At 39.9% G+C, this 17,623-nt stretch overlaps 1 protein-coding gene across 16 annotated transcripts in view; it reads right to left on the reverse strand.

Moving 5' to 3' along the window:
* tenm2a (teneurin transmembrane protein 2a) overlaps positions 1–17,623 on the reverse strand; it is a 296,346-nt gene that overhangs the window by 92,280 nt on the left and 186,443 nt on the right. For 10 of the 16 annotated variants that reach the window (XM_054791378.1, XM_054791387.1, XM_054791386.1 and 7 more), the window contains one exon: positions 4,074–4,280. The exons of the other annotated variants lie outside the window; for them this stretch is intronic. In XM_054791378.1, coding sequence (XP_054647353.1) covers positions 4,074–4,280 — 207 coding nt within the window. The remainder of the gene's footprint in view (positions 1–4,073; positions 4,281–17,623) is intronic. 16 annotated transcript variants of the gene reach the window in all.

Here is a 17,623-nt window from a genome sequence, read left to right on the forward strand (position 1 = left end):
CCTCACTTTCCCTCTTTGCCAGGGTCTGCCATTAGGGTGTCAGTGGCAGAGTGAATTTATTTGCTGTGTGGTTACTGGGCTAATGATTGATGTTGCCCCAGCAAATAGTAAACCAATTAGAAGGCTGATGTAACGTCATTTTAAAAGCCTCCTAATCACGTTCTTCTTGAACCTGGGACCCGGGCCTTCCCTAATGAAGATTTATACTGGATCAAAGGAGAGCCTAACGCCATTAACAATAGATTGTATTCCACCAAAAATCACATTAGGACTTTCCCTTTCCCTCCCATCAGGCCTCCGCTAAATATATCTGCTGATTACAAGTGCAGAGAAGCACAGAGGAGAGGAGAAACAGGAGTGTAGAGACAAAAGAGGACAGAAAGACAGAGTTGGCCCACGGTAACTAATAGTTGAAACAAACGTGAGTGCTGAGGCATGTCAATGCAGTTGTGTAAGTGCTTATGAGGGAAATCAATGGTTGCAAGGCGCTCATACCTGCACACAGGGCCAATAAGGGCCACTAAGAGAATTTCCATCAAAGATAACGAAAGCCTGGAGTTGGGAAAACAAACTCACTCTTCTTTTCTGATACGCAGCCAATTAACGACATTACACTTTGGCAGGATTATTAATATTATTAATGTCATATACTGTTTGTGTGTATGCATGCGCGCATATACACTACCAGTCAAACGTTTTAGAACACTCCAATTTTTCTGGAGGAAAAACCTACATTTTTAAGTGTTAAGATGGTCTGTCTCTCTTCCATTGTTAATTCCCTTTTTTTCTGACCATTTTGGTAGCAACAGATTACTTTCTCCCGTATAATGCTGTTCAACTGATTTTCACAAGGGTATATAGTACCACAGTGTGTTCCGAACACTGTTGTTATGCAGACAGAGGCGGCAGGAAGTACTCCAGAACTTCGAACACCTGTAGGTTACCAAGGCTGCCAAGGCTTGATCAACCTCCATTTCAGCAGAACAGCTTTAAATTGTTGACCCATTTTGTGGTCCCTGAAACAGGCCTTTTGTATAATACTGAAATACACATTATCTTTTAGTTTTGGGTAACCTTACCTTTTTTTTTTAAACCTCTGGCACTTCACCACTTACCTTTGTAGCATTTCAAGCTATTCATTGGACTTGAACAACTTGAATTTCAATAAATAACTGGAAAAATTGGGGTGTTTGCAGCATGCTGTATACAGATGTATATAAATAGCACAAACTTGGCTCGTGTAAAACACACAAATGTTTTCTATAAACATTGCCTTTTTATTTTCCCAGAATTTTGTGACACGCAAGTTGAACAGAAAGGTCTTTAAATGCTTGTGATTATATGTCATACATTCACCAACGTAAAATGAAATCCTCACGACATCGGAAAACAATTAGCATATTTTACATGACTTCAAGTGCATACATTCTGCACAACTCCAGCAGAAATTGATAACTGATAAACAATTCTGGGGACATGCTTGTGTTGTAATTTTGATGTTCAGAATTCCGGGGAATGCACCTGGCACAAATGCACGTCTGTGTGTTTGGTGGGTAATGATGAAGTGTTGTGTTGCTCGCGTGGAAAGAAACGGGGGAACGTTTGCGAGTCTACCATGTTGGAACTGAGCACTGCTGTTGGTATGTTAAGGTCGGTAATAAAGTTAAAAAAGTGTTCCTTGGTCGGGACGTTGCATTAGTTACAAGATGATGCACAATATCACCTTCAAGCACCTGTGCATTCATTTAGCACTGAAATGAGGCACTTTTAGCCACTTGATTTGGCACCGGACAGATTAAGGATGCTTCTTCAGGTGTCATAACTTAAACACTTATGTTAAGTTTACGGTGCTAAGCCATTCTTGTTGCATTCCATTGGTAGATTTTTTCTCTTTCCAGAAGACAACAATACAGTTGAAGTCCACCGAGAAGTAGCTATCTTCTGCCAGGTTGTCTGCCTTGGGGACCTTAGGATATTTTCCCAGACTTCATAGTAAGTGACTACAAGAAATGAGTACATTCAAAGTAATTGTTTCTACACAAGCTCTACACTTAGGTGTTCAAGTAGTCATGCTGCTCTTGTATTGGAAGCAGTGTGCGAAAAAGGTGATTGCACCCTGGGCCCTCACATTTCAAATATTCTATTATATCCTTCATGGGAAAACACTGAAGAAATGACACTTTTATACAATGTAAAGAAGTGATTGTACCGCTTGTATGCACACGCATTACTGTCAAACTATTAGGCAGTAAAACTTTGTACACGCTTATGTTAAACTGCACAAATTGGGCCCAGTTAGGCGTTTTTTTTATCCCTGGGGTCACGTTAGTCGGTAGTGTTAAACGATCCAAGGTGTGAATGGGGAGCAGGTTTGTTAAATTTGGTGTTATCGCTATCATACTCTTTCATACACGTCACAGAAAGTTCAACATGGCACCTCATGACAAAGAACTCTCTGAAGATGTGAAACAAAGAACTGGTGCTCTACATAAAGGTGTTCTAGGCTATAAGAAGATCGCCAACACCCTGAAAGTGAGCTGCAACACAGTGGCCAACACCACACAGTACTTAAACAGGACAGCTTCCACTCAGAGCAGTCCTGGCCGTGGTCTACTTATTTTAAAGAGATAGTCATTTACACACTGTTATACAAGCTGCGCGCTGACTACTTTACATTGTATCAAAGTGTTTTGATACAACTTTGTTGTTGTCCCATGAAAAGATATGATAAAATATTAGCAGAAATGTGAGTACTCAATTTTGTAAGGTGCTCAATCATTAGATTGAAAAGTGCATTTATAAAGACACACCCGGCAAACAATAGCAAAAACTTAACACTCATTTTGTTAATAGAAAAAGTCAGCGTATTCTAAGCATTGTTATCTCTTTGTTGCTTTACAAGGACAAAGAAGAGCTAGAAGCAGTAGTGCGAATGCAAGTGATGAAACTTGCCATCCTCGATACCACTCCAGCAAAGGACCAGACCCTAAGACGGCAACCTTCATAACTGAGGACAAAAAAATCCTAATGGTCAAGGATAGCCCAACATGCTGTGCCTTGCTGATGCTCTGATTTCTTTATTTTGTAGGGAACTTAAATATACCTTTGAAGTTTTTCAAAAAGTTATTGCTTGAACTTGACGGACTGAAAATCTGTGCAAAAATAATGAGTTTCAAGAATAGTATTGTTTAAAATGCTACTCAATTTTGGTGATTTTTCCAACTAAGCACCTGCAAAAATGTTATGGGTAATGTTAAGTATGTCCGCTGCATTTCATGTACATTTTCAAAGCTTAAATTGTATTTTTTGGATTTATTTATACAGCGACGCAGATGTTTATCACATTTGGCACTTTTTTAACTACACAAAAGGATAATTGTGCCAGCTGCACTGTAACTGCATGCTGATACTGAATGTTCTTTCTTCAAATGAAAAACTGTTTAGAAAACTTGATTTGCTGTCGATTTTGTTGCGCAATTTGGATTAAAATTTGATTAACTTAATTTTTTTAACTCATGTCCATTTAAAAGTAAATGGTATAGCTATGACAATTAAGTACATTTTATTTAAAAAAATAATTTTCAATAATACAAAAAAGTAATTGGATTAACTTAATTTTCAATAGCCAATAAACGTAAAAAATGTGATTGAAATGCCCGAACATTAAAATTCTTCTTGATGGAACAGAAAAAAATAATTCTTCCAACTCAATTCAGGTTGTCTGTTGAACATAATTTTTGAAGATGTTGTCACATGCAAATTGTTGCGATAATTTGTATTGTTGAGTGTACGTCACATTACTTTAAAATGGATTTTTAAAAATGTGTTTGCGAAATTACTGTTTTAGGACAGAAATGACAGATTACAGTTTATATACAACAAAGACAACAATTAGAGGAATTTCACTGTTTCGTAAATTAGAAAAATTACAATATATCACAATTTTAAAAGCCATAAATGGCAAATGGACACATCATGAGCTAATGGAGGACTACAGTATGCGAGGGATGATGTGAATGTGTTCATAAAATGAATGGAAGAATCATGGGTGGATGAGTGGGTAGCTTTCTTACCCGTGGAGGATGGCTGGGCCCGCAGCAAATATGAATCATCCGGGTGAGGCTCCAAGTGAGAATGGGTGGAGTTTTTCTCCAGGAGGGGCACCTGGCACTCCCTGATGGGTGGAGAAGGGCCGGGGGATGGGTGGTGTGGGGCGGACGAGGAGGACGGAAGGGACGGAGGGAGCAAGGAGGAGGAAGAGGTTGGAGGCAGTGGGCGACCTGGAAGATGGAGGGAGAGAAAGGAGGGAGGGTGAACGTTAGACAAAACAGATGGTAATGACAGACAGTGAGACACTGATGTCGTGGGCTTGTTTTAAAGACACGCATTTGCAGATATAAACAAACATCTTTGTTAAATAACATAGGATTTTTCCAAAATCAATAACGCAATGTGTTTGAGTGTGAAAAAATAATCTATTTGTTTGTTAGCGCAAATGAAAACTGTTTACAGTGAGAAATCTCGGAGACTAAAACTCACAATCTATGTGAATAAAGCCAAAACAACCAGGCTAGCTGGATGTTAAAAAACAGATATGTTGTTTCATTTGGGAAAGCGATGTATATCAAAAAGATCTGCTGTCTGGTTGACTGCTTCTTGGACCGCACCCCTGATTAAATGAATGGTTGACTCTGTAGTTATTTGCTAACTAGTAGTAGTAGTACTTTATTAATCCCACAGCAGGGAAATTCATCTGTTACAGCAGCAAGCAAGATACACAAGTATGTACACAAGTCAAGAATGCATAGTCATAGACAATGCATGCAATGCATAGACATAGTGAAATACAAAATGGTTCAGGTGTTGTAGAGCCTGATAGCGGTCGGTATGAAGGACCTGCGGAACCTCTCCTTCTTACACCGTGGGTGTAACAGTCTGCTGCTGAAGGAGCTGCCCAGGGAAACAACAGTGTCATGTAGCGGGTGAGAGGTGTTGTCCATGATGGATGTCAGCTTAGCCAACATCCTTCTCTCCCCCACTTCCTCCACGGAGTCCAAAGGACCGTCCAGGACAGAGCTCGCTCTCCTGATCAGTCTATTTATCCTGCTCCTGTCCCTGTCCGTGCTGCCCCCTCTCCAGCAGCCCACAGCGTAGAAGATGGCTGAGGCCACCACAGAGTCATAGAAGGTCCGTAAAAGAGTCCTGCACACACCAAAGGACCTCAGTCTCCTCAGCAGGTGGAGACGACTCTGGCCCTTCTTGTAGAGGGTGTGGGTGTTGACGGTGTTGACTAACAAACTAACAAACTTTCTCTTTTGCTTTTATTTCATTGAGTATCCCAAAATGGAGCCAAAGAAAGTTGCATTTGCCAGCACTTTGCTAAAGAAGATGAGAAACCATACTGAATTCCAAAAATAACTCGTAGCCAAGTATGAAGGTGTCATCAGTAAGGCTCTATCCTCCTCTCCGATCCTCACCAACAAGAGTCTTCATTCAAGGTAAAAGTGACGTTAAATGTTCATGTATCCATTTCATACGTCATTTACATGCATTTTGCATTGCTTTCAGAATGTAAAACTATAATTGTTCTATTTTAAGTGTTTTGTGTTAACATTTTCGGGTGCTGATGGGTTGTTTCCAAAGGGAAAAATTGTTTGTTTTCATACGATTTGGTTCTAGACGCACCCTTTGGAAGGGATTCATAACAAAAACTGAAGTGCAGCTGTACTGCAAAGTAAATGCAATAGAAAATGAACCCTTAGGTGAAATTGAAAACCTTTTTAATTAGTGACTTATGGCTTAAACTTTTAATTTAGCGAAGGAGTCATGAGCTATTTCTTCTTTCATGGTCTCGCTGGAATGCAATGATGGGATTTGATTTTTGTGAGGGCCTATATCCATTGTACAATCACCCTCTACACGGGTACCACACAAGAACGTTAACACTCTTTAAATAGGAGGAGCTGTGGGACAATCGGACACAATCAGGCTGTCCCATACACCAGAGAGACAAAAGAGGGATGGAAAGAAATCACTCTAGTCTCCAAAGGTTTGAAAATCAAGGACAAGACAAATCTAATAAATTCTATTTAGAGACAGCTCAAAATGTAGAATAATTATGTCTGCCATATTTGTCGCTCAATCAATCAACAATACAGTAAGAATGAGGCCACTGAGTTCAGTCAATCCACTGAAGAACTCAGGTTATTATCACCGCTGATTAACAGTCAAACAAAGAAACTGTGATGATAATCATTCATTTTCTCCTGACCATACAATCACCATAATAACCTTGGGCTTCAAATGAGTTTTCTGTTAAGTGCTTTACAAATACACGTTGCTCTGCACCATCCTGAGCCTGCGTGTACAGGAGTGGGAGAAGAATAGTCTTCCAAACACTTCATCCATTCATCTTCTCTTGCCATTTCACAAGGCACAGAGAGGTTACAATGCGTGTCCTTAGTTTGTCACTTCTTTCATTGCACACTTATTTTTCTTCTCTGAAAGAGGAGAGAAGAAAATGGACCGAGACCTTGACAGAAACGGCAACACATTCCTTATTTAGTATCGGTAATCATTTTCTTTCCTTTACAGTCAAACCTTGGTTTTCGAAAGCCCCCGCTTTTGTATGATTCGGTTTCAGACAAAAAATGTGCTAGAATTTTGCCACGGTGATTGCACAATATTGCACGTAACTAACGGTTGTATTCTGACCATTTGGTACATTGAATTTGTGGTATTAATAAAGATGTGGACAGACAATACTCCAAGCATTGGTTGTTTATTCAGCCATCTTGGGTCAAACTCAACTCAACAAGTGGTAGAGAATAAATGATTTGTTTATTTTATTTACAGTTCAGGTTGGATTTTATTTTGTGCGCTGCATAGATTTGCTGTGCGCTGAGAACGCCGGAGGAGTGTGCGATTATTCAGACGCGCAGCTTAGAGGAAACACTGCCTTCGATCCTCCTTCCCCACTCCTCCCCGTCTTTGTCTGTTTGTCAGTTAGGATTATTTTTGCATTGTTTTTTGCATGTAAAACTAAAATGACCTTTTATAAAATGTATTTTTTGTTCATATTTTGACAGTATTTTGGGGTTTTGGGGTTGGATTTCCTATTGGAAAAAATGACTTTCGCATGTTTCGCCTTTCTTCTTACTTTTTGGAAACAAATTAATAACGGAAAACAAGATACCACTGTTTTTTTTCTGAAAACAGACCTTTTTGCATCCAATGTCTCCTTCGAGGACAGACATTTTTTCACAACTCCTTGATTTGAAATTAAAATTGAGGACCTGATAAAATGTATTTACCAGTACACACCAATGTCTGAGTTGCTGGCACCAGCATTGTCCAAGCATGAATAAAGACACTACCAGACCGGCCAACCTTGAAGAAATTTTATGATTAGTTCCCCCTGCCTCTCATGCTCCCCTGACACCTCACCTGGGGGATGCCCACCTCACTATTTGAGAAACACCGATTTAAGGAGATAAACTACTGTCTGTAAAAGCTTTCATTGAGCTTTTTCTCTGTGGCTGTAAAGCGTAGTATCATGAAACGGTTGCAATTGGGATCAAAAACGGGTATTGTTTAAGAAACAAGTTGGATAAAGTCGCATCAATGCAAGCAGCATTAATCCATACGGGTGCCATCATGGCTCTATAGAGATATATTTGGTAGAAGAGGAGGCAGAGTGATGCCCTGTCCTGCTGCCCAAACTGCCCCAGCCCAGAGCTTTGTGTCATGGATACCAGAGCTCGGATCGATCCACAGCTCGGTGTTAACTGCACCCAAGAGAGGCCAGCCTTGTCTTCTATATAGGTATGTGTCTGCGCATGTGCGTGTACGAGCATGCGAGTGTGTGTTTGCATGTGTGTGTGTGTGTGTGTGTATGTGCTTCCGGTCAATCTCATCAGTGCAAACTGAGAAAAATGGATTAACAATGGCAAAGCAAACACTGTGGTGGACAGAGGGGAATTGATGGGAAGCAACGTGACAGAATGATGCAAAGGCAGAGTGAGTGGGCGGTGGGTCTGCAAGGTCAGGGGGTCAACTAGATGAAAGGAGAGCACAGTGATATGAATGATTGGACTGAAAGGATAGAGGCGAAGGCGGTCCAGAAGCTATAAGGGATGTAAACTTATTTCCATTAAAAATAAGGCGAACGCAATTGAAATGACAGCAGAAGGCAATCACGGCGGGTAATTAGTCAATAACAATGGATGATGGAGGACGGGAAAAACAAATGAAGAGGTAAAGAGGGAATAAGCCACCTTTACTTATGCAAAAAAGCAATTGATCTAAACAAATCAATCACGCCCTTCAATTGATGTTTGAGATGGGATATAGCTATTTGCATATTTTAGAAGGTCTCTAATGAGGCTGTTGGCGAAAACATGCAGCGGTAAACATCTGCCTATGTGTGTGTGTGTGTGTGTGTGTGCATGTGTGTGGAAAGCGCACACATACAAGCCTGATTTATGGCTGCATGCTATTACTGCATGCACACACCGTTCGCAGAGCATGAACTCATGTGTAAGGTCATGTGCAGTATGTGCTGGGCTACTTATTAATATTGCGGCAATCTCACGTCAGCGAAGAGACGTTCAAAGATCTTTCAGCTGTTTGAAAGGAAGTTGCTCTTTATTTGGGCAAGCAGTTATCAGGACGGAACTTGCAATAAGCTTGGCACACAACAGGAATGAAAGGGGGGTAACTACAAAGCACGGTGTAGGCAAAGTTCTAAGCAAAGAGTCAAAGAGAAAAGCAACTCAACACCGATAGATAAGCAGACACACACAGGGCAACTACTAATACAACCTACGTACACATCAACATGTAATATTTACAACTATTTACAAAGCAGTCCAGCAAAGCTGTTTGGGAACAGGAGGTACCCCCAGCAAAGTATGCTGGGAAACAGGAAGTGTTCCCAGCAACAATCAATAACTTTAATTACAAAAAAAAGGAAAAAATTGGAATAGTTGGACAAAAGCAATTAATAGAACTTTAATCTTTTTAGCAATTATGCTGTGGGGCATCTTTAACTCAGCCAATTCTGCCCGCTACATTTCCGAGAAAGGTCAGTGAAAATTGCTTTGTGTTAATAGAACAAAAGCTTGGCAATGAGCTCACGTGGTTCTCTTGACAAATCGGACTGTTGGCATGCTTCAGCTGCCTTTCTGTCCAGATGCCTCACTTCTGAAATCTAAAGTGGTGATTCTCAACTGGTGGGTCTTAATCTTGCGCTATTATTCTGAAGGGATTTTTTTTTAATGTGTCTATTAATACTCCTTAAGATGGCGCTACTGCTCTGTGGTGCTATTTGAAACCCGCTGTCATAGAAGAAGTTTGTTGGGCGTCTACTGTCATTAAGATGTTGAATGTGACAGTCTAGTATCTGGTTGAGCCTTAGACAGTGCTTGACTTTTATGCTTATTATTAAGGGCTGTCAATGTTAGCGTGTTGTTAACGGAAATGTCCTTTAACGGCACTATTTTTTTTTTTTATGTGTGATTAACGTACGCACGTCCTTTTTGACACTCGGCCCACACCGCAGCAGTGGATGTGGAGCCACAAGCTGGAACAAATATCGAGCAGAAATGGATGAAGAAAAGTCTCTTGCAAGTTATTTGTATCTGTCGTTGTGTGTTGAGTTGTCACGGAGTATGTCGACTGCCGACATACGAGTGTTTTTTTTTAGATGCGAGCCGTCTCTCGGCTAATTTTTTTGCTTTGAACTGAAAGCTAAAACTTGGGGACGGGCTGCTTGTTAACGGTAGACATAGCCGAGGACTGGGGGGCTTTTGTCAGTGTGACCATGACGGACGATGAGAATGGCTATAAATAGCATTAGCAACGCTAGCATTAGCAGTGCGCTAGCTAGTCACAGAGAAAGATTTTCAACATATCAGCAAAACATATGTACATTATAACGATTGAATTTATCTTATTTATTACATATTGTGTAAAACTATAACAACGATAACACTAAATGAATACATACCAGCCATCCACCAGTATGAGGCTAGAGTTTGTTTTTCAGAGAGGTGCACCATGCAAATATGCAAATTAACACTCACTAAGGTCATCAGGACTTACCTTTATGCGTTACCACATAGTATCAGCATTTGGGAGCGAATATGAGGTGAAAGAAAAAGGGGAAAAATGCAGTATAGTAGTCTGTGCAGCTTGGGAGAAAGTTAGGTGTGTTCAAGGACTGTCAAACAAAGTGGACAAGTTGCGGCCCACATTAAACATGCAAAAACTGTGGGATTTCTACCTGCATATTATTTTAAAATTAAATAATGGCCCATATTTCCAAAATTGATATCCCTTTACATAAAATTTGAAGTAGTCATTTACAAATTATGTGTTTTGTTTTTTTGTTGTTTTTTTTATCATTGCGCCTGAACGTTTCCCGCGGCCCAGTGGTTGGGGACCACTACCTTAAAGCATGCTTGGGGATATGATGTACTATTTCACACATTTGAAAATACTGTAAGAATGCCACTTTTATAGAATTGGCTTGTTTATTTTATAATGCAAGATTAATGTCTACATCAACAAATGTAACCATTGGATCATATCAAATCGAATCGTATCATTTATACGCTGTATCAAATCATATCGAGTTTTTTAAATATATCGTTTTTGAATCGTATCTTAACCCATGTAGCTACATGCCTATTGAATCGTTCACCAAAGAGATTTACAGCCCTACTTATTATAGATAAAAACTTCTTTCCATCTGCAATTAATTGTAATTAATTATGAGTTAACTATGGACAACATGTGATTAATCACCATTAAATATTTTTATCGACTGGCAGCCCCACTTATTATACAGTAAGTATATCAGCTGTTTAAGTGGAATGTGCCTCATTGTCACATTTGGACAATGAGGCTCTGAAATGAAACTCAATGGAAGTCTTCATTGAGTCCCTGGTATCTCCTGAGCTGGAGACCAAACGTCTGTGGGAGCAAAATGGAAAACTTTAACAGACACGTTTTGTTAAAATAAGTTGGTCTTTGTGGATTAAAACATATTGCTCCTGACATGTTACTGCACTTGTTTTGTGCTGGCACACTGTTCTGCTTGCAAACTACTGCTACATTTGTATTTTCTAATGTTTCTCAAGCCACGCTTTAACTGTGCTGTGGTACTATACAGACCTAATGCTGCCCGTTGACGCTACAATGCTTCATCTCCTCCCTGTCCTTGACTATTTCTGTCCCTCTTTTCCTTTCCCCACCTGCCTTGCTCTGTCCATGCATCCACCCATCTGGCTGAGGTGAGGAGTGGTCGGCTGAGGAGAGGAGAGCAGAGAGGAGCCAGTAGAGGGATGGAGCGACAGCTGGAGCCCCGTCAGACAAGGAGAGACAAATTACCCCTCTAACGAGAGCCGTTTATCATCTCTTCATCTGCCCCATATTTCCTCCCCCTTTATTTCACACCTCCACACACCTGTGTGGCAAATTTGGAAATAAAAATCACATAACTTCACTCTTGACGATGCTGGCATAGGTGTGTTGGCGAGGAGATAGGTAACGGCCTAATGAGTTGCGCACAGGAAGCGGGTGGAAAAAAAAGAGACACACCCACACCGTCGCATGTGGAGAGTGATTACCACAGCTGCTGTCAGCACAGATGTCGGACTGAGGGGGAGCTGTCAGTCAGTACGTGTGCACGTATCCACATTCATGCAGCTTGTATGTGATGTTATCCGACGGCTATTTAGTGGCGACATCTGCTGACACAACAGGCTTCTTTTTCTATTGATCTGCATCTCAACTCCATCACTTCCTCATATTCATACCGTTTCTTGATATCCCAACATTGTGGCCAGATGCACACCTGTTGTGTGACTGGGTGCAACAAATGGATGTCACACATTTCAGCTCTCAAGAAACTGACTCAGTCTGCTTTTCAAACCCCACATGTGTGCTGCCACAAACTCATAATCAGCGCTACTGCAGAGAAGGAGGGATAAAATGAGTAACGAGTGGAGGGAGCGATAAGAGGGTGATTCAACAGATGTGCTTTAATTAATAAAGTTGGGCTTTCGCAGCCTAAAGAGACGATTGTATCACTCTGTCTTTGATGTGTAACAGTCTGGGTTTTTCTCTGGCCTCAAGCTCTCCTCTCCTCTTCCTCTCTTTCATCTTGCTTGCATTACTCCAACACTCCAAAAGTATGCAGCCCCTCTTTCAAAAAACATAACAGGCAAGTCGTCTGCGCACAAAGCCTGCAGATGAGGTAGAAGTATAGGAAAAAGCTTATATTTTGTTTTTCTACAGTTACTGTCTTCCTTTTTGTCTTATTTTGTTCATTTCTGCCAGGACTTTCCATTTTCAAGTATCACTTGTCAGGTCAAATTAGTGACATGTTGCTTACCGATGTGATTACATTTTTCACTGCATCTGTCAGACTTGTTATGAGGTGTTATTACCACTTGACATACTACAGCAATCCCTCGTTTATCATGGTTAATTGGTTCCAGACCCAACTCTGATTAGTGAATTTCCGTAAAGTACGAGTCCTTATCTATAAATGCAATATTTTAGTAGTTCAAGCATAAAAAAACTGTTTAAGCCTTCTAAATATGTTTTTAACATTACCAGAGCCCTCTAGACATGAAATAACAGCTCTATAGTCATCTTTACACTCGTATTACCCACTACAGTAAGAATAGAAAATAAGCCATTTAAACATAAAAAAGACAGAAGCTTGTTGTGTTGTTATAAATGTGTTCTGTTGCCTGGGAAGCTAAATGGAGGGTGGACAGGAAGTGACGTCGGGGGTTCACCATTAATATGGCATGGGTTACAGCCTCAACAGTAACTGCAATAAAAGCCAGCTCAAGTCTAGTGCTAGTATGTCTCACTGAACATGACAGTAACATTACTGACACCTTGTGAAACAGTGTAGAATACTACCTATCATCACTATCATCGCATCTTTGAATGCGTCTTCTGAATGTCTTATATTTGTATTTTGGTTCATTTAGCCATTTCTATGCTTGAAAATGCTTAGTTTAGTAAAATGTGCCTAAATATGCATTGAAAAAAAAGAATAAGCCGTCTTCAACCAGAAAACTGCATGATTTATTAATATATTTTTTGTGTAACTGTGATAGAGTGATGCTGGGGAATTCAAAGTGCGATGTGGCAAGGGATGACTGCACTGTACAGTACTCCACTGTGCTGTACGTTATTATTTCTGCCAGTCAGTTAATCTCAATGTCTGGTTATCTGTCCATCCTTATTCCTGATTGCCATTACCTGTAACAATGTGTGTGGTGCTTTTAGATGTGTTTTTCATTTGATCATCATCCATGGTCTGAAAGCTACATTCCATGTACAATGGAACCTCTAAAGTCAATTCTGACTTTCACCTGGAGTGGCAATTTTAGATCTTACCATTATTCTATTACATTTACTAATATTAGTTATATGTTATGCCATAACATACATGTATGTGTATTTCTAACTAAATAATTTGCTTAAAAGAAGTGATTGCTATATTTCAATGAACTGCTCAAGGCTGGAGACCTCTCCAAAACAAGTTTTTCCAACGGCGTTTCCATGTCAACGGCTCTGAGAAACCTAAAATACGCCCTTGCACCTGATAAAATTTGTATAGCTGTGCTTTTGCTCTGTCCTTCAGTGGTACACTTGTGACACTTGTGGCACTATTCACAGGCATACACTTGTGGCAGACAACTGTCTTCATCTGCGCAGAATAAATATGACAAAAAACATTTAAAACTTTATTTTGCCTTTCCAATTTGGTGTCAGAAGTGGGATCGCTTGTGGGTCCATGACTGTCCCATGGAGGTGTTTGGGAGCACACTCCAGAACTAATTTCCGTCTCTCTCAGGAATGTACAATCAAACAAAACACAACTCAGTTCAGAGCACCAAAGGATTAACTTGGTCTCTGTTTTGCTCTTGTAGTTTTATGGGGGGTTATGCCATGAAAACCGCAGAGGACCACACTAGGGCTATGTTCACACTGCAGAGTATAATGACCATTTTTTTTGTTAAATACAATCTACTTATGTGGTCGTTCACATTAGCAAATGTGACTTGTATTTGTGTGGAATGTGAACGCATTGCGTCCGGGAAGCGACGTGCATGCGCACAAGCATTTTGTGCAAGCGGAGTCAAATTTTCTTAACAAAATTATTTTGCGTAAAAGATTGAAAGGAAAGAGGACAAGACCAGTTGTGGGTTGTTGTTGTGGGGAACTTGCTGCGACATCCGAGGAGTGTGTGGGTTCTCAGAAGTCTCGCTAGGAGTTAGCAGTGGTGGGACATTGATGTGAACCTCTTCACTGACAACAGACATTAAAGTACTTTTCAGATGACAAGAAAAACTTTTGCCTACACCTGAGTACCTTTCCCCAACTTTCACACGGCAAAACACGCCTTTCAATGACATACAGGTGGGATATGCGCGACCCAAACGTTCAGACTACAGTAGCATTGGATACATATCATCTTATATATCCACATATGAAAGAGACTTGGGTCCCCTTTTGAAAAAATCTTAATTATACTGTTTACACTGACATGAATAAGTCTGATATAGGTCAAATATGAGCAAAAAAATTGGAATTGACCCGCAGTGTGACCTTAGCCTACATCACCGCTTGGTGTGTATCAAAAGATTAAATAAAAACCTTTACAGAAAATAGGTTTTACTATGGCAGTTTGACCCCAGAATGTGTTCCATACACACACATACATATACATTATATACTGTATATATTTTGTATTGCTTTGTTGTATGAAGTAATTATGATTTAATCATCGCAGATTAAGAATACTCGATAAAATGACCATGGGCCTTCTACAATTAGAACAATCCAAGACACATGAATTCCACCAGTATATCAACTTTGTTACTTTGTTACTCTAGTGTATTTGTTCAAACATCAGTGATTTTATCATGAGAAGAGAAGAGCTAGACACAAGAAGAAATGAAGGAAAAACACTCAACCTTTCGCCCGAGATCAGAAAACACAACCCGGCACCCATCTGCATCTGCTAATTGAAACATGTCTTCTTGTTGCTGAGAAGTGTGTGCTCACAGCTACTCTTGACATTAGGATGCGACAGTGCACTCACGCTGTCCATTGTCAGATGTCCACTGCGTAACCACGAAGGCTGCATTACCATATAAATTACATACATGTTGTTGATGCTGCTGCGAATTGATGGTATCATTATGGATTCTATGCTTTGGACCCCCATTGAAAACAGTTAAAATAAATAGCCTCCTCTTTCAACATAAATGCAGCCACACGCACGGGTGCATGAAGACACACATTCCCCAATAAGTGCACGTATATGTGTGTGTGTCATACACACAAACAACAACAGGTTTTCAACCCCATGTGCAGAGAAACAGAGACAGTGACCCACGAAACCTTCCATTACTTCCAAACATGCTCTTTTCAAAGTAATATATCTGCAAGGGAGAACACATTTAGTGAACGTGTGTGTGTCTGTGTGTGTGTTTGTGCAAAAGCTAATAATTCATAAGCAGGGATGCTGCAAAATTTAATAAACCTGCTAACCTATAAATAGTAATGTACAATGAATAATAATATAAACACACAATAAACTTGAAATCATCAGGAATCATAAAAAAACTTTAATCCGTTCTTCTAATAAAGCTATTTCTATCAGAGGGCAGGATCCTGTACTGGTTATTGCATGCTTCTTTCAGGGGAATTCAGAGATAATTTGTATAAAGAGTAGTGCATTCTAATTACAAAAAACCACAAATGAATAAATGATGAATATTAAGTAAATAAAATTACTGCACCATGCCAATATTTTGAAATTGCTTTCATGGCTGAATAGCTCTGTTTTTTTTTTTTTTTTTTTTTTTAGATTTCACGACCTGTTTGCCCTTGCTCATAAACACATTATAATGCATGCTTGTTATAAGGTTCATGCAAGTGCATCTACCGCTGCACGAAATGAAACCAGCACCCTTAAGTCAATACCTTCATATTTAGTTGTCAAAGATGGCTTTTAGTTTTCCAAAACCTCAATTTTTAGAGACAAAAACCTACATTTGCAAATGGACGAGAGGTCAAAACACATATGTGTTTTACAAATATCCGTATTGGAGCGGACATGGCCTCAAAGCACTCATGCGACATGCGTCGTGGCCAGTTATGTAAATTAGATGGTGGTGTCGTATCTCCAGCGCAACCAACGCAACAGTAAGATTGCAGTCCTGTGGGAAACAGCATATCATAGTTAATGTTTCAGATTATTTCTGACTCACATTATCCAGTGCTTATGAATGGCATTAAAATATAACATGTACTCTATGAGATAAAAGTAATGCTCCACTTTTGCGCACTGAAAATTTGCGATGACAGTGACACAAAAGCGGCAAAAAAGCGTTTGCTCCATGATAGTTCTCCATGTTGGCACTCAAGACAAACAACAAACACGCCTGCAGCCTTGTGAAGTCTGTCTTAGATTTAGATCGTGTCTGCAATTTGTGTTTCTTTTTGGCCAGAGAAAACTTTTGGATGTTGCAGAATCAAAAAGCTTAAAGCAAGAAATTATATTTTGTGCTGCTGAATGTAACAAGGCGGAGAAGGAAGTACTACAAGCCAAACACAAATCTAATACTGTAAGTGTCTACTTTGCACAACCTATCAGTGTGTTTCATAAGTTGCATTGCAGCTACCATTGGTGGCAACAGACTATCATAGCTGCTGCTATACACTCACTAGACCAGGGGTTGGCAACCTTATTTTCTATGGAGTGCCAAATTCCCTGATTTCACTTCAACATATAGCATTTATTTATTATTATTATTATTATTTTTTTCCAAAATATTCACTTGAGCCACCATTAGCTGTTTTGTGTGTGTTAAATACAATTGTGTGAAACAGGGTGACAACCAAATATGAACGTAATGTTTCAAGTAGTGATCGACAGATAATCGTCCAGGCCAATATCATCGGCCGATACTCAGCAATTTTGACACAGTGAGGGCACTGATGTGATAATCATTTTTTTTCAAAATGTTCTCGCGATCGACCTGCAAAGTCCCAAAGATCGACTAGTAGCTCACGATCGACGGGTTGACAACCCCTGCATTAAACAATTCATGGAGAAGTTCAGACATTCCATCCAAAAAGAACTCTGGCTAGCGCCCTAATTTAAATCATGTAAACTTTTATGAACCTGCCTTTTAAAAGCGTCGGAATCAAGAATCGTTAGGAACCAAAATCGAAACGAATAATCAGAATCGTTCAAAATTAAACGATGCCCAACCCTAATTGCCAGTCAGGTGGAAAGACCAGAATTTCCTTTATTTTTCCTCATTTTGCGGGAAAGTGCTCTTAATTTCAAATGCATAGGTTGACAGGTATGGATACAACCCACCCATTTATACAATCTTGGGACCAGCACTGGAAATCTCCAACTGCTGAGTATTGGGGCCTTGGCCAGGAAACAAACCTGCACTGTCTGCACATAAGGCAGCAGCATGCACCATTTCACCAACAGGCCATATTCTACAAGTATTTGCATTCTCTTTACTTATTGTTTTATTTCAGTTTTACATATCTCTATTTTGGG

Source organism: Dunckerocampus dactyliophorus, chromosome 11, assembly GCF_027744805.1.
Source record: "Dunckerocampus dactyliophorus isolate RoL2022-P2 chromosome 11, RoL_Ddac_1.1, whole genome shotgun sequence".
Classification (NCBI taxonomy): domain Eukaryota; kingdom Metazoa; phylum Chordata; class Actinopteri; order Syngnathiformes; family Syngnathidae; genus Dunckerocampus; species Dunckerocampus dactyliophorus.